General features: G+C 45.7%; 1 protein-coding gene across 1 annotated transcript in view; it reads right to left on the reverse strand.

Annotated features, from left to right (window-relative positions):
- ANO2 (anoctamin 2) overlaps window positions 1–26640 on the reverse strand; it is a 322969-nt gene that overhangs the window by 229483 nt on the left and 66846 nt on the right. The window contains exons 4-7 of the mRNA XM_078074088.1: window positions 19110–19261; window positions 16735–16789; window positions 14216–14267; window positions 467–522 (exon numbers count right to left, since the gene is read on the reverse strand). Coding sequence (XP_077930214.1) covers window positions 467–522; window positions 14216–14267; window positions 16735–16789; window positions 19110–19261 — 315 coding nt within the window. The remainder of the gene's footprint in view (window positions 1–466; window positions 523–14215; window positions 14268–16734; window positions 16790–19109; window positions 19262–26640) is intronic.

Raw genomic sequence — 26640 nt, forward strand, 5'->3', positions numbered from 1 at the left:
AGAGATTTGCTTCAAAAGTGTTCAAATCTATTTTAAGAAAGAGACCTGATACTATGTACTTGCCTATTAAGGATGAGGGATTTCACACCCACACAAAACAATCACGTACAAAGGATCATTTTCAGTCGTTTCAGGGTCTGACCATACCTGGGCCTTCGAGCCTCCTTCCACCGCCACTCACCCACCTTCCCCACCGCCTCCTCCCTTCAAACACTCGCACGTCCCGTCTGCCTTCTCACACCACCTCCCAAAACCGCTCGCACCCAAACCAGCTGGCCACGGGGGCAATGCCCGGAGAGACCGTCATCTTGGAGGAGATACCCGTCGGCCCTGAGGGGGCCACGGTCAGCCCAGGTATGTGAGCGAGCGGCATGACCCCCTCCTGCCCCGCCCGCGTGCATTCCGCTGTGTCACCTGTGCTGCGCAACCGTTTGAAGACCGTGCGCGCAGCGGAAACGATACTCACGTCATGAAGAGGGTAGGCAGCCTCGTAGATATTGTTTGCTATCAGAGAGTTAATGCCTGTGGAAGAAGGGGAGATGGAAAAGGTAACTGTAGGCCAGGGGTTTCTCGACTTAACCTCTGTCTGTCAGGAAACGTTACCCCCCACCACCTCCCAGCTGAGGTTCGCTGGGTGCTCCTCCTCCGTCACCCCCAATCTAGAAGTTTCTGTGGAGCTTCAGTTCTTAGCATGAGAATATCTGTGTTTCCCACATACAAAGTTATGTTCCAGGATCAGATGTGCTCTCTGAAACCTCATGTGCCCCCCCGTCCTCATCCCCCCCAAGAACACTGCAGACTCTCCACCACCGCCACCGCCGTGGCCATCAGGTGACACGACCTGTGTTCAGTGACAGTGCAGGAATGACTACAAGTTATTATCATTAGGATCCATAAGGTTATATGTCAGAGCGTCCCACGGCACAGTATCGGAACTCATCTCTGGCGCCTCCCTGTTCCTTCCCAGAGCAGTGTTTATCCCTGCCCATGGCTGGTCTGCCTGGACCATTAGCTCCCTGTGGTAGGGCGCCCGAGGGCAGTGGTTCTCAAAATGTGGTCTGGGGAACCCTGGGCATCCCCATGACCCCTTCAGGAGGTTCACAAGGTCAAAACTAATTTTATAATATAGCACTAGGACATTATTTGCTTCTTCCCTCCTATTCTCTCATGACTATAGAGAGGGGTTTTGTGACTGGGATGGGATCATCCCCCCAACAGTTAATGGAATGTGTGCTTGTGTATCCTTGTGCTTTAAAATTTTCTTAGTGCTAACTTCTAATACAATAAATATTGACTGAGATAACCCACCTAAACAAAAGTCCTTTGGATACTCTCAATTTTTAAAAGTGCAAAGTGGGGGCGCCTGGGTAGCTCAGTCATTGAGCATCTGCCTTCAGCTCAAGTCGTGATCCCATGGTGCTGGGATCGAGCCCCGCATTGGGCTCCCTGCTCCACGGGAAGCCTGCTTCTCCCTCTCCCACTCCCCCTGCTTGTGTCCCCTCTCTCGCTGTGTCTGTCTCTCTGTCAAATAAATAAATAAAATCTTAAAAAAAAAGTGCAAAGGTTCTTGAGGCCACAAAGTTTGAAAACCACACAAGAGATTCATGTTTTAATCCCAACAGTATTTCACACCACATGCACATAGCAGACCCTATTAAATATATGCTAAATGAGTAAATGACTCTGTCCCTATAACTCCAGCATAGTCACAACAGAGAACTTTCTGCCCAGCACAGAAGCAGTGTTGTTTACTCGTTTCATTCACAGTTTTATTCAGAGACTATAAAATGGTCTGTATGTTCTGACTCAGGATAGTCTGTCCTGGGTCACTGGCTCCCATATGGGAGACATTATATCCCGCCAACCCCCAGTACCGAGGACCCTACCATGCAAGGATGCACATGTAATCATGAAGAGGGAGGAGAAGGGGTGAGCTCTGGAACACGGTGATTTCCCTTGTCTCAAACACACTTTCTACCCTGAACCATTCTTTCCAGAGAGACTGTAGACAGTCGTGAGATGAAAAGAAAGAAAATTGGTTTTGGAGGGAAACATGTATCATGTACTAATGCTAAATAATCTGCATTTGCACTGCTCTGGATAAACAACAATGATGGTTAACAAATCTAGACATTTTCCACCTCCCCTTCCCAAGCGATACCCCACCCACACACTCAGAGACCGCAGAGGCTCTCAAACAATCCTCTCTCCTCAACGGCCTCCTCTTCCTCAAAGCCTGCCCCTCTTTGCCTCATTTCTAGGGCACAGGATGCCAGGAAGACAAGCTATGTGCCCCACGTGGAAGCAGAGGCCCTTGGGAGACTGCAGGGGGCGGTCTCAGAAGTGACCACTCTTCCAGTGAGCTGAGAGCGGCAGCATCACCAAGGGGCCAGTCCTTTCCTGATTTTAAATTTCCTCCTTAGCATGAACATAAACCATCTGAAATAACTTTGGGGGGTGGGGGGAGCAGAGGGTAGGTAAAGGGAGTGCGGATGGGGGAAGGGTGCCCAGGGGCTGAACGAGCGGCAGCTCTGTCTTACTCACAAGACTACAATTTCACTTTGAGCATCATTAATCAGTTCAAGAGCCATAACCACAGCAATGCGAATCCTACAATAATCAAGGGGAGGAGTCCTGAGTCAGGAGAGGGGGTGGGGGTGGCTCGAAGCTCCAAAAGGGCTGTCGATGCAGATTGAGGCTGAAGCATCACAGGCGGTGCCAGCTCTAAACTAGACCACACCCTGTGCACTACTCCCCCCCGCCCCAATCCCTGCACTCACACCCACGGTAGCCACAGCAGCAGCGTGTACCCTGAAGACAGGTCCCGAACTGCATGGAGAAAGTTAAACAGGTGTGGAATTCTCGGCTTTGCTGGGCACCGAGCACAGTAGCCGAGTGTCTGACAGCAATAAGCTGACAACCTGAATTCATGGGTCCTGCTGCCAAATCCTCAGAAGGATCTCAAATCACTGGAGGTCTAAAGCTGTGTACCCTACCTCCCATCTCAAATAAAGCTTCCTGCGTACCCCGTGCCTAAAACAGCTCACCTCCCTTGTAGGATGTCATCTGCCCATTGTTGCGTGTGTCCCCTGAAGGCTCACAAGGTACCCATTCCCCCCTCCGCCTCACCTGTATCTCTCATGGCACCTAGTTCACTGCTGGGAACACAGAAGAGATAATGGCTGATGAGAGCAACCAGCCCCATGGCTAAACTTATTGCAGTATCTCTTCCCATTTATCACAGGCACCCGTCTTCCTCACTCCCCCAATTTTCTATGGCGACCTCTGCTGATGAATAACCTTTAAACTCTGGTTGATTAGTCTGTTTCCTAGAGAAGAAGCCCAACCAATGGTTCTTTGTCTTAGGGCCAATACAATTCAGGTCCTCAAACCTGAGTTATCCCAACCCAGAAAAACAGAGCCCCAAAATGCTCTAAGGGAATGTGCATCTGTCCTCCAGGGTTGTGTACCCCCTCTTTTCCAGATGGCATCATATGGGTGATCCCAATCAGCGGCTGCTGTAGAGGGAGGGAACAGCACATAAAAGGAGGAGGAACCGGGAAGGGGGAGGCAAGTTGAAAATAACTATTCATCCACAACTTCACCCAAAAATGAGAATTGCTTTGGCCTCTTGGGTCACCCACAGACTTCAGAAACCAATACCCCCAAACAAGCATGGAAATCAGTTTGAAAGAAGACGAAAATAATCAAACGGTTTTTTTTTTTTAAAGTCTCTGCTTTGAAAACTGAAATTCTGAATTTTTTCTTTTCTTTTCAGCAAAAATGAGCTAATTGGTTCCATCGTGCCCCATCCATCTGGCCATAATGGCAAAGCTTTCTTCTTCAGGATCACATCTAGTCTTTCCTCTCTGCTCTAGACCCAGGGAGAGAGAGTGAGAGAGACCCAGCCTCTCATCCTACTGCCCCCAGAAGGGGAGCCAGGAAGAAGGAGAAAGCACAGAGGATATTGTCCTTTTCCTCTCCCCACAAAGAGAAGCAGGGCCTGGGCTCAAACACAGTACAGCTCACAGAGGACCATCTCACTGATCCCTACAGTCCCTTTAAGTCACTAGATTCTTCATACCTCTTGCTCTTAGAACTATAATCCCTAAAGGAAAAAGGCTCATGATTCTCCTCTGCCCAGCACCAACCACAGCTCTACACAGCCTGACCCGGCCAGGCCTAGCAACACGGTCCCTTGGCATCCAGAGGGTCAGGGTCAAGGAACAGAGCAGGGTGGGCTCAGGCGCCAGGGCCTGTCACTGAAAACACACACTCAGAACACAAAACCTGAGGCCTTGAATTTAGCTTCCAAGGCATCTCTGGTTTCCTGGACACAAAGGATCAACCAAAGCAGATTTTATGGTCAGCCTCCCAAAGAGAGCCTCATTAAATCTACAAGTGCTGCTGGGTGACAGGGACTGCAGCTCTATTCCCTCCAGGCCAAACTCAAAGGAAACTTTTATCCCATGGGACAGGTACTTAGAGGAGTGGTGAACTCTTGAAAACCCATTTGGTTTTGATTCCCCTCAGAGCAGGGCCCAGTCCGCCCGGCGTTCTGCTTTCATCCCCGTGCTCCAGCCGGACATAAATCTAAACCAGAGGCCCCAGACGGTGCATTTAACAGAGACTATATTTACCCATCACCAAATTGTCTTGACGTGTGCTTAATTACTTAAATGCCTTTAATCCTGAGCCTTTTCTTCTAACAAAATATAAACCAGTTCAGCTGGATGAATGATAAACCAGATGTTTACAACACACAACACAGTCTGGCTTCGGTCAAAATAATTAAGACATCGTCTCCTGAGTGGGAAGGAGAGATGCCCAAAGCATACATTTGTTGAAATGCTCTGACACCAAAGTGTCTATGAAAATGTAGTTCCATCAATCGGTAATTTTCAGTCCATGAAAAGGCAGCAATAACTTCCATATGAAAGAAGTAGAAAAGGTGTCTCTCTCCCTCTGACATGGTCAAGCGGGCTTGGGTTTCTCTCCACAGTGAAGTGCACTTTAAAGGCATATAGTCAATGATATTGCAATAATGTTGTATGTACTTATGGTGGTGAGCACTGGTCAATGTATAGAATCATTGAATCACGATGTTGGACACCTGAAACTAATATAACACTGTACGTTAATGTTAATTATGCTTCAATTTTTAGAAAGGCGTTCCAGGTGAATTTGCAGAGCCCTGACAGTTGACCTTATATTACGTTGATTAAGGAGGCATCATGGAGCTAGGCTGAGTTTCATTGGGCCAAGATTGCTCACACGCTACCACCACCATGCAGAACCCAAAGTCACAAATATATCCGGTCTCTGAACACTGTGTGTGCATTAGTCCATAATCCCTCACTTCCAGGGGTAAATAAGAGGGAAAGGATGGGTAACCCTCACAATTAAAAGTTAGACCATCCCCTCTAACACCATACACAAAGATAAACTCAAAATGGATGAAAGACCTCAATGTGAGACAGGAACCCATCAAAATCCTAGAGGAGAACATAGGCAGTAACCTCTTTGACATCGCCCACAGCAACTTCTTTCAAGATACATCTCCAAAGGCAAGTGAAACAAAAGCGAAAATGAACTTTTGGGACTTCATCAAGATAAAAAGCTTCTGCACAGCCAAGGAAACAGTCAACAAAACAAAGAGGCAACCAACAGAATGGGAGAAGATATTTGCAAATGACACTACAGATAAAGGGCTGGTAACCAAGATCTATAAAGAACTTCTCAAACTCAACACCCAAAAAACAAATAATCAAGTCAAAAAATAGGCAGAAGATATGAAAAGACACTTCTCTGAAGAAGACATACAAATGGCTAACAGACCCATGAAAAAATGTTCATCATCATTAGTCATCAGGGAAATTCAAATCCAAACCACATTGAGATACCACCTTTAGAATAGCAAAAATGGACAGGGAAAGAAACAGTTAGAATGGCAAAAATGGACAGGGAAAGAAAAACAGTTAGAATGGCAAAAATGGACAGGGAAAGAAACAACAAATGTTGGAGAGGTTGTGGAGAAAGGGGAACCCTCTTACACTCTTGGTGGGAATGCAAGTTGGTACAGCCACTTTGGAAAACAGTGTGGAGGTTCCTCAAAAATTTAAAAATAGAGCTACCCTATGACCCAGCAATTGTACTACTGGGTATTTACCCCAAAGACACAGATGTACTGAAAAGAAGGGCCATATGCACCCCAATGTTCATAGCAGCAATGTCCGCAATAGCCAAACCGTGGAAAGAGCCAAGATGCCCTTCAACAGATGAATGGATAAAGAAGATGTGGTCCATATATACAATGGAATATTACTCAGCCATCAGAAAGGATGAATACCCAACTTTTACATCAACATGGATGGGACTGGAAGAGATTATACTAAGTGAAGTAAGTCAAGCAGAGAAAGTCAATTATCATATGGTTTCACTTATTTGTGGAACATAAGGAATAGCATGGAGGACATTAGGAGAAGGAAGGGAAAAATGAAGGGGGGGAAATCGGAAAGGAAGATGAACCATGAGAGACTATGGACTCAGAGAAACAAAGTGAGGGTTTTGGGGTGGGGGTGGGGGGATGGGTTAGCCCAGTGATGGGTATTAAGGAGGGTACATATTGCATGGAGCACTGGGTGTTATATGAAAACAATGAATCATGGAACACTACATCAAAAACTAATGATGTACTGTATGGTGACTAACATAACATAATAAAATAAAATAACATTTAAAAAAATTAATTAAAAAAAAAAGTTAGACCATCCCCAAACTCCAATCCACCCATACTTTTTGATGGTCAATAACCCTTTCTTTGCCTTCTTATGCTTGCTTTTCTCCTCCTGCCCATCCTTCCATCAAAGGGGGTGGGGGGGAAAGGAGACAGAAAATCCAAGAGGCCCTACTGCTGGCTAGGACAAAAAGGGACTGAACACTAAATGTCCATATGACAAATGTTAGAAAAGTACTAGCAACAAATAAGTTCTTCACAGAGATGACTTGGTTATCTTTGGGTACTTCAGAAAACCAATGGCCAAATCCCCAGAGGACAGAGCACGCTGCACCATTCTTTCCATTCCCAGATGTGAGTAGGTCAAGAAGCTGGTGGCTGCCAGCCCATAGTCATCTTTATCTAACTTTAAACTTCCTAAGAATCATCTGGATAGCTTGTTAAAACTGCAGCCCTTGGAGCCCTGTCCCTGCACATTCTGATTCAGCAAAGCCAGCTTGGAATCTGGAGAGCCGAGGCTTTCAGAGGCTCACCAGGGGATTCGGTTGCTGGCAGAGTGCAACCACACCTAAGCAATGTCACCCATGGCCACTGGCAAAGGAGCAATGTAGGAGTGCAATCTTTGCTCCCAATCACCCTGGCCAGAAGTCCTGAATCCTCATCTTGCCTTCCACTGTCTATTCCCATGATCTTTGAGGTCCACAAACACTGTACAACTCAAGTCCTGGCTATGGCCTGGGGACCTGCTCACCATGAATTTATAGGAAAGCCAGTCCCCTCTGTGAGTCTAGCTAGCTCTTAGGGAAAGGAGACCATGTTGCTCCTCTGAATCCAAGTCTAGGAAATGCTGGAGCTGGAATTAGAAGCTTCAACCATACTGAGGGGTCCCTCTTTATGTTACAAGAGGAGAAAGAAATGGGCCCAGAGAGGGAATGTCACTTTACCTATGGTTCTCAATTTGTTCATCCCAGAGCTAAAATGCCACCTGCTTCTCTAGACTTGTTGGGTGTGTGCCTATCTTCCTTTGGCTCCTTCTAGATACACTCTCTCCCCTTCTCTGACATGAATGGGCTCCCTTGCTCTCTGGCTTTCTATTGGGTTCTCAGCAGGTCAGAGGGAGATGGGACCCCCTGACCTCCTCCCTGAACATCCACCTGCTTCTCTCCATGGGTCTCCTCTACCCAGCTCTGTCCATCCATGTTCCAATAACCTCTCTCTCACCTCATGGATCTAGAGCTAGGAACAGCTTTACAGCTGCTCATTCCAGGCATCTCCAACTCCCTGTCCACACCTTTGTAAATGGTCTCTCCATATTCCCACCTTAAATTATCCTACTTTGATTGTGTCATTTGTTCCCATTGAGACCCTGATTCTCTGGAGTGGCTCCTGTCATGTCTTCTGTATTACTTGCTCTCCTTGCATCTATCTCTCTGGCCACAGAGCGCCTTATTGCCTCTTCTCCTCAAATGTTACCTCATATGTAAGCCACATAACAGCGGGGATTTTTGTCTGTTGTGTCTGGCTGATTCACTACTCTATTCCTTAGTTCTAGAATATGAATGATGCATAGTAGGTGCTCAATAAATACCCACTGAATAAATGAATGGATGTTACACTGGGAAGACCTCAGCTTCCACCTCTCTGAGAAACCTTTCCCTGAAAACCTCATCCATTTATTAATTTATCTTATTTTATCAACTAATTTAAAGAGCACTGAAGAAGAGCCAGGACACCTGGGTTCTAAATCTGGCTCTAAATCTCTGATCTTGGGCAACCTATTCATCTCTCCACCCTGAAATTGGTTAACCTCTGCTGACCCTACTCTGCATGGTGGTTTCAAGGATCACATGAGAAATGAGTGTAGAAGTGCACTTGTGCAAGGGGTCCTTATTAATCTGGTTACAGTAATACCTTATGTGTTCAGAGATCACTTATCTGCTTATCTCAGTTCTCACGACAGAGAGCCCAAAAGAAAGAAAAAGTACCTAGATCTCACAAAACCCATTCCCTAATGTTGCGGACCGTAACCACAGCAGAATCCTGCAGACCCTCCCTCAATGCATTTTCTCTCTCTCTTTACCCCAAATTCTCATAAGCTTGTTCTTCTGTCTCCCAGACAGCAAAGTAAAACTGAAAGAGCAGAATTCAGAGAGGGCGGTTACCAGAGTCAAAAATTCAAGATATCAGAGAGTGTGGGGCAAACAACCCTAACAATACTTGGATGATTCTTAAGGAAACATTTTAAAAACTTGTTCTTAGTGATGATACTGAATCATCCAAAAAAGGTTACATATGGTTCTGTACAGAGAATGTACCTTGATCTATCCTATATAAGAAAGCAGAGAATAGTACAAGAGATTTCAGAAAAATTTCTGTACAAAAAAACATTGCTGAGGACATCAAGAGCGAAACCACTAAATCATATTCCCCTTTCACTCTGGTTCAAGGTCAAATTTGCAGTCCAACTGCAGGAACTACAGGGCCTTATGGTTTGAATATTTGTATTCTATTTTTCCCCTAGTTTTGACATTCTATTTTAATTTGTGTCTTTCCTGGTTCTTATTTCTTAATTTATTTATATTATGCTGTTTTATTGTTTTTCTTGTAAGCCACCTCAGAAATTTTGTGGAACAAGATGGGAATATAAATAATTCCACACATGCAAGTTGTATATAGCTTCATGCTTTGCAAAAGTAGGCACTCAAATAAATGTAGTTTCCACAACGAAAAAAAGTGATAATACTGAATAAATGAGAGTGTTTCCGAATTATTACTATCTTTCGTATATTTTCCATCTTCAATTCTAATCTTTCTTATTTTCGCTATCTTCTAAAATTCCCTTAGTAACTGGGTACACTGGCAAAGGGAATAAAGCTTTGTAAACTGGACACAGTAATGACCATATTAAAGGTAATTCCCTGGCTGAAGGATCAACAAAAATACCTTAGAAAACAATGCCAAGAACTGTTCTCCCTTTTTCTCTTCTTTTTATGAGGCAACAATCCTCTGGAGGAATCTAAGTCAATTCTAGCCATTTGTGTTTCTCTATAAAACCAGAGAGAAGGGCAATAAAATCAAAATTTACCCCATGGCTCAAAGGGCCACATTATCTTGAGGCCTCTGAGTGTCATTATATTCCTCAGTTTTTCTGATCTTCTCAGTAAGATGGTACATTGGCCAAAGAGCTTAGGGGGAGCTTGACTCTCCTAGACAGAAGACAAACAACTTGAAAATCAGACTCGGGGTTCTCTTCCACTGGGAATCAGAGAATTTCAGTCATATGTCCATTGTTACAAACCCAGTAATTCATTGGCAGCTACTGTTGAACTAACAGACTTTTGGGTAGGGGTTAGGGCTTCAACGTATGGATCTGGGGGGCAGGGGGGAGAGACACAAACATCAAGTCCATAACAATATGTAACTATTAAGGGGTTTGGATTTTATCTAAGCGAAATGTGGATCTATTTTACCATTTCAAGCAGACCAGTGAAATGATCAGATTTGCATTTTAAAAAGCTCATACAGGCTGTATGCTACGGAACGGGTTAAAAATGGACAAAACTGGGGCTAAGAAGACCTCTTAGTGGTTGGGATAGTAAATTCGGTTAAAAAACAAAATGCAGTTGATGTAGAGCAGGATAATGGCTGTAAACAGTCAAATTGTACCTATTTCACACATGTTCACAAGACCAACCCAACAGCACTTCGTTCTAGTTTTTAGTTTGAGAAATTAAGAACCAGAGTTCACTGAAATTTGGGGTACATGGATGGGAGCTGGGCTGTCCCCCCAAAAGGAAATCTGTATTTTTTGTTTACGTTGTGGTTGAGGTTCTTTCAGAGCATCTGCATGAAGATGTCAAGTGTGTAGTCAGATATTTAGTTCTGAGAATCTAGAGAAAAAAATCATTCATCACTTGATTTATATGATGCCCATGCTTAAAGCACAAAAATCAACAACAGGGTTTTAAAATTTATTGTACAGTGAGTTGCATACTTAAGGTTTAACTTAAATTAGAATGTCACTAAGGAAGAGGCTTTATGATGTGTTAGCCTCAGTTTTCCTTCATTTTTTTCATCATTTTATAAGTGCAGGAAAACTGAGACTAATGGACACAACACAGCCTACTAAAATCTAACTGAATTTAATGGAGACAGAACTTGAGCTCATTTCCCCATGTTTCCCTGCCACGGTCCCTGCCAAGATCCTACCTTGGTGTTTAGGACCTCAGGTTCAATATATGTCAAAAGAAGGCAGGCTCTCCCTTACAATTCAAGAGCCTATAAATTGGTGGCCAGATCACTATTGCTTCTGTAGTAACATTCAAGACTCAACCTAATTCCACCCCTACTTCACAGCATCCCGAAGGGAGTGGAAATAGGATTTGAAGCAAAAAAACCCAAGTTCTAGACCCAATTCTGACAGTGATTCAGTATGTGACCTTGGACAAGTCACGTGTCCTCTCTGTCCCCATTTGTAGAATTACTGACATGCCAACTTTCCCCTGAGCTACAAAGTGAATACTAGATCATTTATCTTGATCACACACACATAGAAGTTAATTACTTCCACCTCTGTGTTCCCTCTGCACTCTGGACATGTCTATGTAGTTGTATCTAGCAGATTATCTCATAATTATTTGTTTACATGTCTGTCTGCATGGCAAGACTAAGAGTCCCTCAAGGCTAGAAATTAGGTCAAATTCTTCTTGGCATCTCTCTGTTTCTATAACATCATTTGATACATAGAAGGTGCTCAATAAATGTTTTCTGAATGTCAAAAAAAGGAAGAAATTTTTGAAAGCTACTCAACAGCAATAAAATTCTTAAGATGTTTGATCTGAGACATCACCAAAAAACTCAGATCCTCAGAGGAAAAAAAAAACCTTCAGTGTTAAAGCAGAGGGTCCCTAATGGCCTTTCAACAACCCAGAGACTATCTCTGAAAATAAACTTCAGTTTTTAAGGATCTTCCAATTTACAAAACAAACTAACAGTTCTGTACTTAATCTTCTCAAAAACTCTGCAAGATAGATGTTATTATCCCCACTTGACATCAAAAGAAACTAAGTTGCAGAGAAGTTAAGCCATTTGTCCATGGACACAATTACCAGCAATGGCTATGGGCTAACGGGCTAGGCATATTTAATTAATTCACTGAACCAAACTGATGGAGTAGAATGTGCAAGGCAGACAGCTAGGTGCACTGGGGTATCAAAGATGATTCAGACACGCCTCAAGGACTGTTTGGGAGTCTAAGCCATGGACACAGCAATCAGCAAGAAAGAGACTGAGTTTGGTGGGAGAGCCAAGGAGAGGGCATTGGGAGAACCTGTGAGACAGCCATGTCTGGTGTGGGGAGGGGCACGGGGAATTGAGGGGAGGACATTCAGGTGAAGGGAACTGTGTGAGCAAAAAAGAAGACGGTGGTCAGGTCAACAGGAAGAGAAGTGGGAAAGAGAGGGAATTAAGTAGAAATCGACACTTGATATATTGATTTTAAGGTTCTGATGAACATCTCATGGAGGTATCCATCTGGCAGATGGAAATGTTGGGCTGGAACTAGTGAGAAGGGGGGGAAATAGATATACATGGTTGCCAGGGGTGCCTGGGTGGCTCAGTCAGTTAAGTGTTCCACTCTTGGCTTCGGCTCAGGTCATGATCTCAGAGTCGTGGGATCGAGCCAGCAGCAAGATTCTCTCTCTCCCTCTCCCTGCCCCTCCCCCACCATGCACACTCTCTCATACTCTCTCTCTCTCAAATAAATAAATAAATCTTTAAAAAAAAAAAAAGGAATACATGGTTGCTAGTCATCTGTACAGAAAGAAAGTAAGGAGGCCATGGGAATATGGAGAAGAAAACATCTAAAATCTAGAAGGAAAAAGAACCAAAGAAAGTCTGGTCCATGAGGCAGAAACAGATCGGCAACAGATTAGTAGAGCAGTAGTACCTTCCTGGATAGCAACTCTCAGAAGTTGGAGGTTGGTAAAGAAGGTTTGGAAGATGTAGGAGGTTAAGAAAGATGAAAACTAAGAAAAAGGCCATGAAATGTGGAAAGTCACCTATGACATCTGAGGGAGCAGGTTTAGCCCAATTGGGGATGATGTGACATGATAAAAGGCAGATTAATGGAACTGAGGAGTGAACTGGTCAAGAAGTGAGGCAAATTCAAGAATTCTGATAGAAGCCATGAGAAAATACAAAATACCTTCTAAGATCTCTTGACTCCTCTCATTGTCCTTGTAACGAAGGACAAATGGCTGCTCCAAGGGAGGGCGTCAGTCTGTTTCATGGACTCGAGCTGGGCTAACTAATTACCTACCTCATTCATGTCCTAACCTCATCAGTACCATGGTCCAGACAAATAACATCACATAGAAGACTTGACTTTTAAAAATTGGAGTGTTACTTGTAATTCTGTAGCAAGATGAAAGCAAACAGTCATACATATATCACCCCCTTGAGAAGTTCTCTGCTACACTAAAAGCACTATCACCATATAAAACCCGTTCTGCTTCCTACTTCAGTACTATTCTCTCAGTAGTGAGGCAGCTTATGAGTCCCCCCACCAAAACTCTCCAATATTAGCCATTATTATCATTAGCACTATTATTATTCTTTGGCTTGAGTGACTACATAATTCACTAGACTTGCCTCTCAATGACTTTGGATTCTTTGTAACTCAAAGCTGCCTCAAAAGCCAAAGATTTGCCTCCCCAGAGCGTATTCTGAAGGAATTTCTCTCAAGGGTTTCAAAAGCCTTTCTGAGTGATGGTAGCACCTTTGGAAAGAGCTCAGCCTATGGACTGATTCCTGTGGAAAGGCCACGTGCTTGTGCTTATAAGCTCCCATGTTTACCTCAGCCATTATGTGTGTCTTCTGCAAAGTCCACCAACATCAGTCGGCCTGCCCTCTGGGCCCCCAAATGCTGATATTTCTGCTGCAAAGACTAATATCCTCAAATTTCAAAAACAAACCGCCAGGGGAACAGATTCAGCCACATTGCCGTGACAAGAATGCTGAACTCAGGAGCTGCACGTTTGGACTAATGTGTGGCCTCGGACAAGTCACTCACCCGGTGGGAGGCTAGCTCCTTCACACATAAAGGAGGAGCCTGCACTAAAGGGCCTCTGAGGTGCCTTTCTTCTTAAAAAGGAAATAAGTAAATAAACAATGCCTGCCACGTTTGGGTGATTATTAAAAACTTTCAGAGACCGTGGAGACAGGGATGAAGGTCTGGGAGAAGTTACCACAACATGAGGAGTACCCGCCCCCAAGAGATGGGGCCCTGCTCCTGGAGAGCAAGCAGGACTTCTGGCCCTGAGTGAAAGCAGCCTCCCCTCCTCTGTGCGGGGCATTTGTTTGTTTTGTTCTCTGCTGCCCGACACCGCCCCCCACAGGGAGCCGCTGAAAGGACAGCTCTGGCCCCCTGGGCAGCCCATCAGCACCACCAGGCCCAGGGGCAGGGGAGCGGGTCCTTACCCATGGTGTTGTTGGCTCGAGAACAAGCTGTGCGCTTCAGGATCTCGTGCACCTAAAACGGACAACAGCAGGGTTGTGAGCACCGTGACCACGTGTGTCACCACACGAGGGGGCGGGTGATGGACCAGGCAGCTGGACCCGCTTCCAGGGAGGGGGAAGCCAAGCATGTGCCAAGCTCGTGCCTGGCCTGTCAAACCCATTCAAACTTGAGTGCTTTGAGGAAACAAAGAATCTAAGCCCCTCACACACACTCCCCCCTTCGCCCCACCCTGAAAAAATAAAGAAAGGCTATACATTGACTGCAGTTACAGGAGGTAAGGAAAACACAGCAGGGAGCCCAGACCCACATGCCTCTGGAGGGCTAGGGAGGAAGTGCCTGGGCCAGACTGTCCGGGAAGGGGAAGAGGAGACTGTCCTTTCCACCAGCCCTGAGACGTGCCACGCTGGGGAAAGCACAGGACAAGGAGGCCACCTAATCGGCTTCCAGTGCTGGCTCCTAGCCAAGGGGTCCTGAGCAAGCTCTCCATGGACCCTGATGGTCCGTGGCCTTCTCTGTAATGGAGCTGACTCACAGAGCTGTTTCAAGAAACCATGAATGTGCTTTGTAAACTAAAAAAGGGCCACCTACATCTTACTCATTGTTAGTATTATTTCTCTGGTTTTTCCCTGAGTCCTCATCTTGTCTCCCCAGTCAGACACTTCCTCAAGACTCCGCAGCTTGGAGCACTTACGGGGCACAGGGCAGGCTGCCAGCTCAATGGCCGCTGCACGCCTAAACCAGCCAACAAAGCCCTGGACATGGGGCTTGCAAGGGACTCTCTCTCACCTGCGAGGGAGGGCTGCTGAGTCCTCCCTGCAGAGGAAACAGGCACACAGGTAAACCTGCTGGCCCACTAGTGCCCTCCAATGGGTCCCAAGCCTGCGCCAGGCTATAAAGAGATGCCCAGCAAGGCAGTCTGCTCTGGGACAAATAGCTGGGGTGCTTAGACACCCACAAGGAAGGGGCATGGGGATGATGTTTACAGATGTGAACACGGTCCTCAAACAGAAGTCCAGGGCAGAGTAGACACCAAGACAAAATTCTAAGGCTCTTTTCTCCCCCTTCTCACTAGGTGGGGTGGACTGGAGAAAGGGAGAAGCTTCCAAAACAAGAGCTGAATGAGAGAAGTGTGTTCCTCCATCATCATTCACACTCTGATCTTCCAGCCACAGACCTAGAGGGAGTGGGAAATAAATAACTTCCAGCAGTATGGGGCCCAAGAACATTTAATTCACTTATAATACTGTGCAGTAATTCAACAGCAATAATAATTAGGAACAGCGTTTATATGGTATTGTACTATTTTACAAGTACTTTCCAATTATTTGGTAATCCCCACAACACCCTGTAACTCCCCCATAGACATGAGACCCAAGCTACAGGGAGATTTAAACGGCTTGTAATAGCATCAACCAAATAAAATGGGAAGTTGATGCCTTTTTCCATAGGGTCATAAAAGAAATGATGTGCCCATTTTAAACCTTCCTAAACACAAGCCTAAGGGACCTGAGGTGTTTCCTTGCCCAACCTGCAAGCAAAGAGTGAAGGCCATGTTTTCAATGTACCCTGCAAATGTTCTGTAGCTTCCTCTAATCACCCGTCCCTTATTCTTCTTATCACCGTACTGACTTGGAAGTCCTTCTAGATACCTAACCCTCACTCCTCCTCTGTGGAAACTTAAGTTCTTCCCTAGGAATCAATGGAAACACACTGCCAGGTTCCCACTGTGGCATGAGTAAGTGTGCAGCACTCTCTGGGCCCCCCTTTTTCTCCTCTGTCCTCAGGCTAAGTGCTCTCTAGGCAGAGAGAGAATAAAGGGATCAGTGAAGGGAGAGAGGCCACAGGGCACAGGCCATATACAGATTTTCATTAGAATCAATCATCCTGCAAAATTCAAAACCTTGATTTCAAAAGGCCAAAAAAAAAAAAAAATAGTAGAACAGCTAGAGTCATGAATTTTGGCTTTCTACTGAATGGGCTGGTAATTTTATTCTCGGACACACTGGCTAGTTCCAGCATTCCCTGGGATACAGATGCACAAGACTCCTCTGAGGGGAAATGGGTAGCCCAGCAATGGGCCCTCATTCAGACACTAATGATCTGTATGAGTGTTTTTTAATCCATTGCTTCTCAGAGTCTCAGTTTCCCCAACTGTAAAGCAAGGGTGGCGGGATTGCCTGATTAGCTGAAACCCCCCACCAGCTGCCACATTTCCTGTTTTTGTGATTCCAAGACGGGCCTAGGTGGAGAATCCTAAAGAGAAGGCACTTCTCTCAACCTGTGAGCGAGGGCAGTTATTTGCTATGCCTTTTGCAAGGAAGATGGAGAAGCTCCTGTACTTGCCTCTCAGTTGCTAGGCAACCCCAAGCAAATGACACCAGGAAGTAGCAGGGAGAGCAGGAGAACGCCTGCCACACTGGGTACTCAACCTTCCCCTCACTTCCACAGCCTGCCACCCCCTGTTGACCTGCATACTTACAATGCGGCTACGGGTGGCATTATCAAAGAAGGTGTCCTTGTCCTGGATGTTGTACCTGGAGACACCAAGAAAACAGAAGGTCGACTCATTTCATGACCTTGGTCCTGAGACCACTGTCACCCCAGGACCAGAGCAAATCTTCAGAAGGCAACACAGCAAGATGTGTAAGACGCACGTACTCGCACATGCTCACACACACAGTGTTCATCATTTTTCTTAACCCAGTAATTCTGAAAGCTTATCACAGAAATGTATCCTAGGAAATATAAGTTCAATAGAAGAAAGAAGCTCCATACATAAAAATGTTCATTACAAAGTCACTTATAATAAGGATTATGGACATAAACTGTAATTCCAAAATCGACAGAATGGATGATCATGCAGTCATTGAAAATTATCATTAGGAGAAATTCATAAATAGGAAATTCTAGACTGTGATGCAAAATATTATACTATGAGAAGTTTTACACATAAAAGTATGTAGAAAGGATTCCTATGCATGAACAAAGACAGTAAAAAATATAACCACCACCCAAAAGAGTAAAGTTTCCAGGTGCTGGGATGGTAACTCTTTGTTTTTCAAACTTTCATTTAATGTTGTCACTATTGTCCCATCAATTAGCTACCAAACTCTTAATTATGCAAGGCCTGTGTCTGTTCTAAACTTCAAACTGTGACCTTTCACTAAAAAGAACACTTGCCTAGAGCTGACTGTGCTCCTGGCCCTGAGCCCCTGGATGCCTGGAACATGCCCCCAGCCCCCCTCCCCCTCCCTGGAGCCCAATCACATGGGGGGGGGGGTGTCTCCTAGCAACAGATGAAGAGCAGAGCATGGTAGTCCCTAGACCACTGCTAGGAAAACTCAGAGGATGGAGAGCATCTTTGGGGTAGGAAGAACAGAAGATTCTTCCAGATGGAGGTGTTTAGGAACTGGATTTGAAGGGTTCCAGACACCAAATGAATGGGAGACGCATGCACGGGGCAGCTCAGATACCAGCACTGGCATGAAGGCAGGCCCAGGGAAGGGGAAGCATGGAAGAAGCACAGAGCACAAAAAGAACAGCAGGCCAGGGGGTCAACGTGCCAGTCCCAGTTCAGCCACTTCATGCTATGTGACCTCGAACAGCCCCCAGGCCTTGGCTTCCTCTAAGAGACAGACAGTTCTATCTGAATGGCCACCTCGTGAGGGGAGGTGATATTGTGACTTATAATAAATACATCTTTTGGTCTTCATCCCAGGCTCCTAACTCACAGCTCCCCAAACCCTTGGAATTTCCTGAGCAACAAGAGCAATGGGAGCATCTTTTGTCATAATATTTGGTCTCCTGCCCTCAGTTCCTGAAATCGCTTCAGAGCCACAAAGGTGAGATGGGTGTCTTGTTATGTATCACAAGCCCCTTTCCACCACAACTGGGCTTACATCAGGGAGGTGACTTTTGGGAATCTCCTGAAGATGGAGAGAGGAGCAGCTGGTTGCCAGGAGAACCAACCAAGAATAGAGGGTTGGAACTTTCAGCCCCACCCCTGATTTCTGGGGAGAGGACAGGGGCTGGAGTTGAATCAATCTCCAATGGCCCATGATTTAATCAACCAAGCCTATGTAACGAAGCCTCTATAAAAACCCAAAAAAAAGGATTTGGAGAGTTTCCAGGTTGGGGAACCAGAACATTCCCATGTGCCACCATGCTGGGCCCCACGTTCCACAAGGACACAAGCACCTTCATTCAGAACCTCCCTTTCTGCATCTCTTCACCAGGCTGTTGCTTTGTATCCTTTGTAATAAATCAGAAATCTAGTGAGTAAACCAGTTTTCTGAGTTCCGAGAGCTTCTCTAGCAAATTAATCAAACCCAAAGAGGAGGTCATGGAAACCTCTGGACTACAGCCAGCCAGTCAGAGGTACACGGAACAACCTGGACCTGCCGTTGGCATCTAAGGAGAGTACACAAGGAGGCAGCTGGGAACACAAAACTCCCAAAGCTTTATCCTCCTTCTCTCTGGATGATTACAATATGTTGAAGCCCTATTAGACTAGGAACTGGGCAGAACAGTTTCCCCACAGAAGGGAAACCGGTATCCGACCATTTTCTCATAGAGTCCCAAGGTTTATGGTTGCATGCTCCATGATTCGCCATCCATCGTGCCAAGGGACTGAAATGGCAGGTGTCCCTACAAGCCACTGGGCAAATCTGGGGGAGCTCTTTGGGATAGTGTCACTCAGGGAAGGGGATTCAGGAAGCAGATCCAGGGAACTCTTGGCTGTGACAGCATGCCCCCTCCCCTATCTCCCAGGCCCTGGGGCTCTCACTGTGGGAGCTGTTTGACTTCCCCTCCCATCCCCACCCACATCCCTACCCCCACAGCGCCCATACTCACAGGTACATTTTCTCCCTGGAGAACGGGTAGGAGAGGTTTTTCATCTTGTTGTTACTGTGCTCCGGAACTCTGGGTTTCAGGGGCGAGCTCAGTGTCTGCAGAAGTTCGTTGAACTTCTTTGCAATGCTGCCTTCTGATTTGATCTCGTACATCTAGGGAAGGCAAAGCCACAGGCCTAAAAAAGGAGGCCACATCCAATGGAGAGAAGAGTGACTCACTCACAACCACAGCAGCACAGGGCACCGAACCCCCAGTGCGGGACACTCTGGAAAGAGGAGGAGACTGGCAGAAGCAAGCAGAGCCCTTCCCCCCCTCCCCCTACCACTGCTTTCCCAAGGGCGTGGGCTCTGGATCCCCTCTCAGTCCTCTGAATGGAGGTAACCAGTGCAGGGAAACAAAGTGAGGAGGCCAAATTCACTACATGACTTCATTACCTCATCTGAAGAGAAACAGAAGACCTACTATGTGAGTCGCCACACTAAGTGCTCTACACAAATTAGCTCCAATGCACACAGCAAACCAGCTAAGCAAGCACTACTACTCTCATGCTACGATGAGTAAATTAAGGCTCAGAAAGGTGTGATGCCATCAAGAAAGGTCACACAGATAGTAACTGAGTGACAGTGTGGATCTAACTCATGTCAACCAAATCGAAGTCTGCACTCCACAGCTATGCCATGCCCCTATGTGATTACCCACATCTCTTTCTTTGTGTGTTCCTCCTAGGAAATATCTGATAAATGAGTCTGCCTTCAAAGTATTAAAACTCAGGAGTACCTGCCTTGAGTAAGGCATAGAGTTAGTACCAAGATAATTATTGACATTTACAGTACATACAGCTTTTCATAATGCACAGGGTGCTTTTGCAGACACTGTAGCTCTCGGTCTTCCTCGTTTATAGATGTAGTCATTGAGATACGGAGGTTGTACTTCTCATAGCAAAGCCGTGATGGATTAAAGATGGCCACAAATTTTATATACAGATTTTCCTCTTAAGAGGTGCTGTTCTGTTCCCACCCCCTTAAATCTGAGTGGGCTCTGTAGCTGCTTAACCAGTACAGAGAAGGGACACTATGCCAGCTACATCCTTTAGAAGGTGGGCAGTTCTGCTTTGGTCTGCCTTTATCTCTGGAAGCCCAGTGCCTCTAGGAGGAAGTCAATGGGGAAGTTAGAGGAGTCAGAAAGACAAAGGACTTAGGCTGAGCCAGGCCTTTCAGCTGTCCGTCCATGCATCAGGCCTATGAGGGAAGTCTTCTTGGACCCTCCTGTCCAGCTCAACCCCCAGCTAAATTCCACCAAGTGACCCAACTCGATACCCCATGGAACAGAAGAATCCCCCAGCCCAGCTCTGTTCAAATTTCTGACCAAAAACTCATGAGAAAGAAAAAAGTGACTTGTGTTCTCAGCTACTAAGTGTGGGCTAATTTGTCATGCTGCAAAAGGAGACCAGAACAAGAGCCAACAGCCAGTTCTTCTAGCTTGAAAGCCGATTTTCTTCGCTATCACGATATCCCTCCAGGGGCTTAAATCTAGAGAGGCAGTAAAACAGGTATGAAATACAAGATAGACAGAGATAAATGCCACAAAAGTCACACAAAGTATTTGGGGGTTCAAAAAAAAGGAGACAGGGCATCCAGTTGATGAATCAGATAAATGGTTCATCCAGGGAGTAGCATTTCTGTTGGGCTTTCACAGAAAGGTAACTTTCTTTTGTTATCATTTTGTTCTTTAATAATATAGTAAGTTGGGGGAGGGGAAGAACATCCCCAATCTAACAACTGAAACATAACTGCGGTTTATTTATTCTAGCAAAATTTTTGATGCATTTTGATTTTATTTCAACTCCAAAATTAACACCATTCTAGTAAACAAACAAACCAAAACCACAAAAGTATGTTAACTAAGTATGACCAGTTCCTTCTACTTCCAACCCAATCCCACCCTCGTTTCCAGAGGAAATCTCTACTAACAATTTGAAGTACGTTTCATCCCACTTTCCACACACATTCTTTTCTAAACACAACTATGATCATATTTCCTGTATTATTCTACCATTTGCCTGTTTCACTTAGCAATATAGCATAGATATATTATCTTTCCAGGTCAGTTCACATACAACTACCTTAACGAATGTGTAATATTACACAGCAGACGTGAATGTTAATGGGTTGAGTCATTTCCCTAGAGACAGGCATTTATTTTATTTTCTATACATGCTTTATCTTGTTTGATCATACCTCTTTATTAACGTTACCTTATAAATAGTTTGAATGAATAAGGCTGGAGGAGATGCAGGAAAAGACATTCTAGGCAAACAAAAAGGTAGAAAAGTTCAAGCTGCACTGAAGAAGGGTGTAAATGGCCCAGTTTCTGCAGCACACAGTGTAAACCAGCGAGGAACTGCACTGCCGGAGCATCTGAGCCCCCTGGCAAAGCCTGTGTTCCTGACAGCTCTACCCTACCGCTTCATTTGCTAAAGCATGAGTTATCGTGGGGGACAAACAGTGTGCAACTTACAATAATGCCTCTATTGTCATTAAGTTCTTGACCATCCTGCCAAACCTCTCCTTCACGCACATTGGTCACTGTAATGCAAAGTGTTCACCCCTCAGGAATCCTTGGGCCTTGAGGGACGGGGGGCAGAAAGACGACCCCCTCACGGGTTCCCAGAACACATCTCACAGGTCATCTCAGAGGGCAGGTGCTGACCAGGCACATGCCCTGCACTGAGGCTACAGTGGGCTCATTATACCCATCACCATGTGTCTGTCAATGGCATGTGCGTGGAAATTGAAGTTTCAGAACAGGAGGGAAGCTGACGGACTCTGTCTTCCAGATGCCTTGGAATGACAGACTTGGACCCACCAGGGGACTTCTTCTTTGTCTACTTCTCTCCACGTCCACCTCTGCTTTCCTAGTCTGGAAAGCCTTCAACTACTACAGTAACTGGTTTCCCCATATCTTCTGCTTAGAGTTACCAAGTTTACCAAATAAAAATTCAAGATGTCCAGTTAAACTTGAATTTCAGATAAACAGTGAACCATTTTTTAGTGTAAGTACGGTCCCATGCAGTATTTGGGACACACTTAGACTAAAAAAGTATTCATTGTTTATCTGAAATTTCAGTTTAACTAGGCATCCTATATTTTACCTGGCAACCTTACTCTTGTCCACCTCTAATTCACTCTCCACACTGGAGCCAGAGTGATGTTTCTGAAGCAAGAATCTGATCATATCGCCTCCCTGTAAAAAACCTTCAACTGGGGGAGACGAACCATGAGAGACGATGGACTCTGAAAAACAAACTGAGGGTTCTAGAGGGGAGGGGGTGGGAGGATGGGTTAGCTTGGTGATGGGTATTAAAGAGGGCACGTTCTGCATGGAGCACTGGGTGTTATGCACAAACAATGAATCATGGAACACTACACCAGAAACTAATGATGTAATGTATGGTGATTAACATAACAATAAAAAATTTTTTTTAAAAAGCCTTCAACAGTTACATTGTTCTAATGATAAAGAGCAAGGTTCTTAACACAGCCCATGTCTTCACACAAAGGTTTTCACACAGACCCTGTAAGAGTCTCCATGTTTCCCTGTCTCCATAGTCTCTTGCTCACGGCACCCAACCACTGGTCCTCTTGCAGTTTTCCCAACATGCTGAGCGCTTGACACTCTTCATCCCCTCCCTGCCCCCACCCCTACTCTGTTCACACTTGATGCCTCCCTCAATCGTCCCCTCCTGGCTTCCAGACAAGGTCAAGTCCCACCTTCACAGTATTTCATGGGCCCAAATTCCTCTCCTTCATAGCACTTACTGCAGTTATAATTCCACATTTATTCGAGAAATTATTGGATTAAAGACTGGCTACCCTACTGAACCATGATCTCCATGAAGGCAGGATACTGTTCAAACTTTTCCCTATCTTTGAATGAATGAATGAATGAATGAATGATAAATCTGGGGGGATTTGATCAACCAGCATTGATGACTGCAGTTGCTGCTGCTGAAGGAGCCCAAGCCGGGGACAGAACAGCCATAAGGTAACAGGCCTGATAGAAATAAACCAGACTGGAGAATAAAGCCAAAAGCCCAAAGTCTCTGGCTCCCTTCCTGTCCTCACCACCTACAAATGTACTTGGGCAGAGGTCAGGAATGCCTGTATTCAACTGGTACAGATTAATCACCCAGCAGCTGTCTCAGGGCTTTGTTCTCGCAGGTTAGCTGAGAGCCTCCACACAGTTCTTGACCCTCACCTTGGCAGTGGGTCTGGTAGAGCTCAGGTAGAGAAACACCTAAGAGGAGTAGGCACCTAAGGTATGTCTTTAGAGGGACCAGGCACAGCCCCAGGATAAATTTTGACTGTTTCTTAATGGGGAGCCAGGGAGAGGGGACTCCAAATCACTGAAAGCAATATCATCTGCCTCCAGGTCAATTGTAAAAGGTGTAGAAGGCAAGTCTCACCAGAAACATCAAGGTAATATCCACTCCACAGCCCTGACCAAGACCCCACACAAACATGCCCAGGCTGAAAAGTCTGACTGACTTATGCTGGAAAGAGATTTCCTAGACTTCAGGGACTTGTGCGGGATGGAGCCAGACACATACCCACAATAAAACACAGGTGGGTGGCCCCATGGCCCAATGCCACTGACACTAAGCTTATAGGAAAAAGGACCCGCTCCCTACCTCCGTGCCTGAGCATGCGTTGTACCTATTCCTAAAACTTCTTCCCTTCCTTTTCACCTGGACGACTCCTACCTCTCCTTCACCTTCTAGGTTTAAGCCTTAACTTTCCCAGAAAAACTTTTGGCCACTTTGAAATAATGGTTGCTGTGGTCTGAATGTTTGTGGCCCCCTGAATGCCTGTGTTCCCCCAAAATCCATAGTTTGAAATCCTCAATGCCCAATGTGATGGTATTAGAAGGTGAGGCCTTTGGGAGGTGACTCGGTCATGAGGGTGGCGCCCCTTCCACCGCGTGAAGACAGAGCAAGGAAGGACGAGCTATGAACCAGGAAGAGGGCCCTCACCCTACCACGCTGGCACCCTGGCCTCAGACTTCTAGCCTCCAGAACTGTTGAGAAAGAAATTCCTCATTTATAAGCCACCCTGTCTGTGGTATTTCATTACAGCAGCCCCAATGGACCAAGACCATGGTTTTCAGGACACTGGCCATCGGGCAACAAAGTTCCTGGGAAATAGGAAAAAAAGCAAGATGGCTGCTGGGATGGCTCCAGCTCACTACACCATGGGGCAGGAAGGGGAGACAAGTGGAGCCCATCAGACCCCTGAGCTGAGGAGACAGAGCTGTAAGTCTGGGGAGGACAGGGCCACTGGAGCTCACAGGACAGAGTAGCCCAGAGGAGAGAGCTTCACAAGGAGCCCCAGAGGTCTGCAGAAGGTCCCCTGTGAGTATTTGGCCACATGGATACAAGGGAACTAGCTGAGTCTGGAGAAAGAACCATCTAAAAGGACTGAAAATAGCACCTCTTCCCATCAGGCAGAATGGAAAATCTCATCCTCCACAGGGCACTGGATAGAATACTCAAGTCGACTCAGTAGTGCAGGATAATTAGACCCTAGACCATGCACTGCTCCAGATCCACTTAACAAATCATAAAAGAAAGAACTAGTCTAAGTGCCTTGTAAAGTATTGTCCAAGTCTAACATTCTACAGCTTTAAACATTTAATGAAAAAGAAACACTCATGATGTTTCTATGTTTCAACATTGTAGGCATCTCCTAGATGCCAGGTGCTGAGCTTGGTGCTTGATCTGCCAAGTGCTGGAGAAGCACAAAGATGGGGATGACCCCTCCAACACCAAATGCTCTGCGATGTGTCCAGCACTTCCGCGAGAACCATTTTATTGGGCTCCATGAAAACTCTGCAAGTGTCCCTGCCAAGTAGTATTAGCATCACTATTTTACAGATGGGAAAACTGAGACTCAGAGGGGCAAGGAATTGCCAGAGTCGGTGGTGAAACCAGACCTGAAACCCGGGTTTCCTGACTCCCCCATCCAGGCTCTTTCCTTCAACCTTTGATCCTTGGAAGGGCTCCATGATCCCCCAAGGACGCAGGCTGGAGTTCCCTTTCTGTCTCCACCAAACCCAGCAGCCCAGGCTCTTCTCTTGTGTCCAGCAGGATCCAGGAAAGGCACCCTGATCCTCTTTATTATCATTAATATGCTCAGCGGCGGCATCGTTATTACTGTTATTCTTGGACATCAGAGAATTATGAACATCCTCAGAAATGGCAAGACACATGTTAGCCAGCTGTTCCCCATTATGCCCTCCCTGGGTACACGATATGCCTTTCATGTGCTTAAAATCATAAATAATTTTTAAAGTATGTTGCTCTTATTTTTTATTCCAGGGCTCAAATGTGGTTCTCATAAAAGCTCACTTTGGCCTCATTGTCACAGTCTAAGAGGTTTACCGAAATTCCTTCTTTTCTTACTTCTTTTTCCCCTCTTGTCTCCCTCTGCCTCTCCCCTCCAGAGGGGCACAGCACTGTGGTCTGAAGGCTGATTTGTTTCCTTCCTGCATTAGAATCATGTTCCTTCCTGGGATGCAAGGAACCAAAGCTGTGGTGATATCTATCATGAACAGATACATAGTACTGTCCCCATTTTACAGATAAAGAAACCAAGGAACAGAAAGTTTTACTAACATGCCCAGTGTCGTACAAACATGAAGAGGTTCAACGACCTCAAAGATCAAGGAGAAGATATAATAATATGAGCTATAAACAATACAATCTTGATTCTCTATGAGTCCCTTATCTGTAGTGAGCAAAGGAGGCCACTTCTTACAACTTGTAGGAAAAGTCAGCAGGATGAGCAGAGACCAGGTGTAAAGATGGAGGTGAGCCCAGCTATGAGCATGTGTGTCTGCTTACACCCCATGACCCAGAAGGTATTACTCCCAATTATCTGCCTCTTTTTTTAAAAGATTTTATTTATTTATTTGACAGAGAGAGAGAGAAAGATAGCGAGAGAGAGCGAGCACAAGCAGGGGGAGCGGCAGGCATAGGGAGAGGGAGAAGCAGGCTCCCCACTGAGCAAGGAGCCCAATGCAGGGCTCTATCCCAGGACCCTGGCATCATGACCTGAGCCAAAGGCAGACACTTAACCGACTGAGCCATCCAGGCACCCCTATCTGCCTCTTTTAATCTATTTATGCTTTCTTCTGTTCCTCTGGTCACTGGATAATTGAGAGTCAACTGTTATTATTTACAACAGCTCGCTCACCTTGAGAAGTAGGGCTGGGATGAAGATTATCATCACACCCACTTACTGACGTTTACTTGCAAAAGGAATAGGCACACTGAAACATCAGTGTGGAGCCTGGCACCGCAAGCCACCAGCTGGATGAGGGTAGATGCCTCTGGACTCAAGAAGTTATGAATAAGAGAAACTAAAGATGCAACAGAATTTGTCCCCTGTTCTCATGCCCCTGTTGGTACCTGAGGGCAGAGAGAGGGTCACACATGCACACACACACACACACGTGTGCACACTCTGCATCA

Source organism: Halichoerus grypus, chromosome 6 (genome assembly GCF_964656455.1).
Source record: "Halichoerus grypus chromosome 6, mHalGry1.hap1.1, whole genome shotgun sequence".
NCBI lineage: Eukaryota > Metazoa > Chordata > Mammalia > Carnivora > Phocidae > Halichoerus > Halichoerus grypus.